We start from the raw sequence: 1,566 nt of genomic DNA, 5'->3' as shown, positions 1-1,566 counted from the left end.
CTGAGCTGTATAGGATATTCTACAAACACTGGGTCACTTCATTCGATCTATTGGCGACTGCTACGAAGCTGCGTATGCTAAGTAGTGACAGCTATTGACTGCTGCTCTATGGCCCTTGGTGTGGTACCTTTCGTATACAGTTATTTCTCCTGGAGATATCTGTGATACTCTCGGCACCTTGCTTTATACTCTAACTCTCAGTATTCCCGTTTGGTCACATGGCTGCTATGACTTTTCCTTTCCGGGTGTGATCTCGCAGTTGGGCTCTCCAGTAGGCTTCATGCTATTGCGCTTATATATCGGTTATACATGTTCAGGTGATAGCATTCGAAATATTCCTGACTTGGATTTGTCCAGGCCGCACGCCATTTATTTTGAAATCTCTCACAAAATATACAATAATGCACTCGTAGCATGTTATGCGATGTCTCTGAAGTGCTTGGTGGTCCATGTATTACAATGGGAATTGGCCTTATACATCCAGTAAATAACCCAGTAATTGAGGTTACTGTAGCGTAAAAAGACTTATATGTATATAGATTAGGTATAAATCCTGAATTTCTTGGGTTACAGTCCTAGAAGTCACCAAGAGCAAAAGCTAAGTACACATTACTTAATCATAACCGAGCCTAATTGCATAAACCCGCCGGCTATCAAATTTACCAGATCGAGAATCAAATCACCCAATCTAACATTTCTATTAATACCGTTATATGCTCTATTTAGCTTTTTCAATATGCAAGGTTACCCACGTTCTCGGTCTGCGTTCTGACCACCCCGTGTATAACCTGCTTGTAAACTCTTGGGGACCTGAGATATTTATGACAGTGCATCTCTGCGTCGTGCGGTTGGCCCCTAACCCATTTAATCTTTCCAATGGCCCCGACGCCTCAAGTCCCTTTCATTTTCTCTTTTATAATTAGATTCCTTTTATTCCATGGAATGATGCGGAGTAGTATGTCTATTGAGCTTTTCCAATGTTATGGCACATGTTATTTTTCCGACAAGTGGTTTCGAATTTGCCGTAGATTTAGATTGTCGATTGCAGAGGGCCGAGCGGTGTCATTGCAGAGTATCAATAATTGACCCAAGACCTAATAATCACCTCAACAAGGTAAACATCGCCCCCAAGATTATCCTTCTACTGATTGCATAAGACTGGATGTTTCACATTAGTAAAGAGTAACATTTTATTGATGTGTAATATATAAAAAAATCAGTCAAGAAAAATGCGATAGTGAGCCGTTCAACGGGGTATATTCACTTGCAACAATTGCCAAGCCAGACTTAAAAGATCTTGGCAGAGTCAATCTCTTGCAAGACACCGTTGATAGCAGCAACATTGGTGGATGAAACCTTACCCAGGGTACAAGCTTCACCGTACGTGACCAACATCTTACCAAAGTCAGCACTGCTGTACTTCTTGCCAATAGACCAAGTAGGAACGGAACCCTGGGTAAGCATCTGGAGCTGAGTAGTACTCTTCATGAGGGTTTGCAAGTTGGAGGCAGACAACTTCGTGTTTGACTTAGCCGAGTTACCCCAAGAAACCAATTGGGTACCGAT

At 42.0% G+C, this 1,566-nt stretch overlaps 1 protein-coding gene across 1 annotated transcript; it reads right to left on the bottom strand.

The window, feature by feature from the left end:
* Nucleotides 1-1,287: 1,287 nt before the first annotated feature.
* Nucleotides 1,288-1,515, bottom strand: BABINDRAFT_10403 (uncharacterized protein; the record flags this gene model as incomplete). Its single annotated transcript, XM_019126735.1, has 1 exon — nucleotides 1,288-1,515. A coding segment is annotated over one exon (228 nt), but the record flags the coding sequence as incomplete, so codon positions are not given.
* Between the last annotated feature and the right edge of the window lie 51 nt (nucleotides 1,516-1,566).

The sequence above is a fragment of the Babjeviella inositovora genome (assembly GCF_001661335.1).
Source record: "Babjeviella inositovora NRRL Y-12698 unplaced genomic scaffold BABINscaffold_17, whole genome shotgun sequence".
NCBI lineage: Eukaryota > Fungi > Ascomycota > Pichiomycetes > Serinales > Babjeviella > Babjeviella inositovora.
This window is presented reverse-complemented; position numbering and strand designations above follow the sequence as displayed.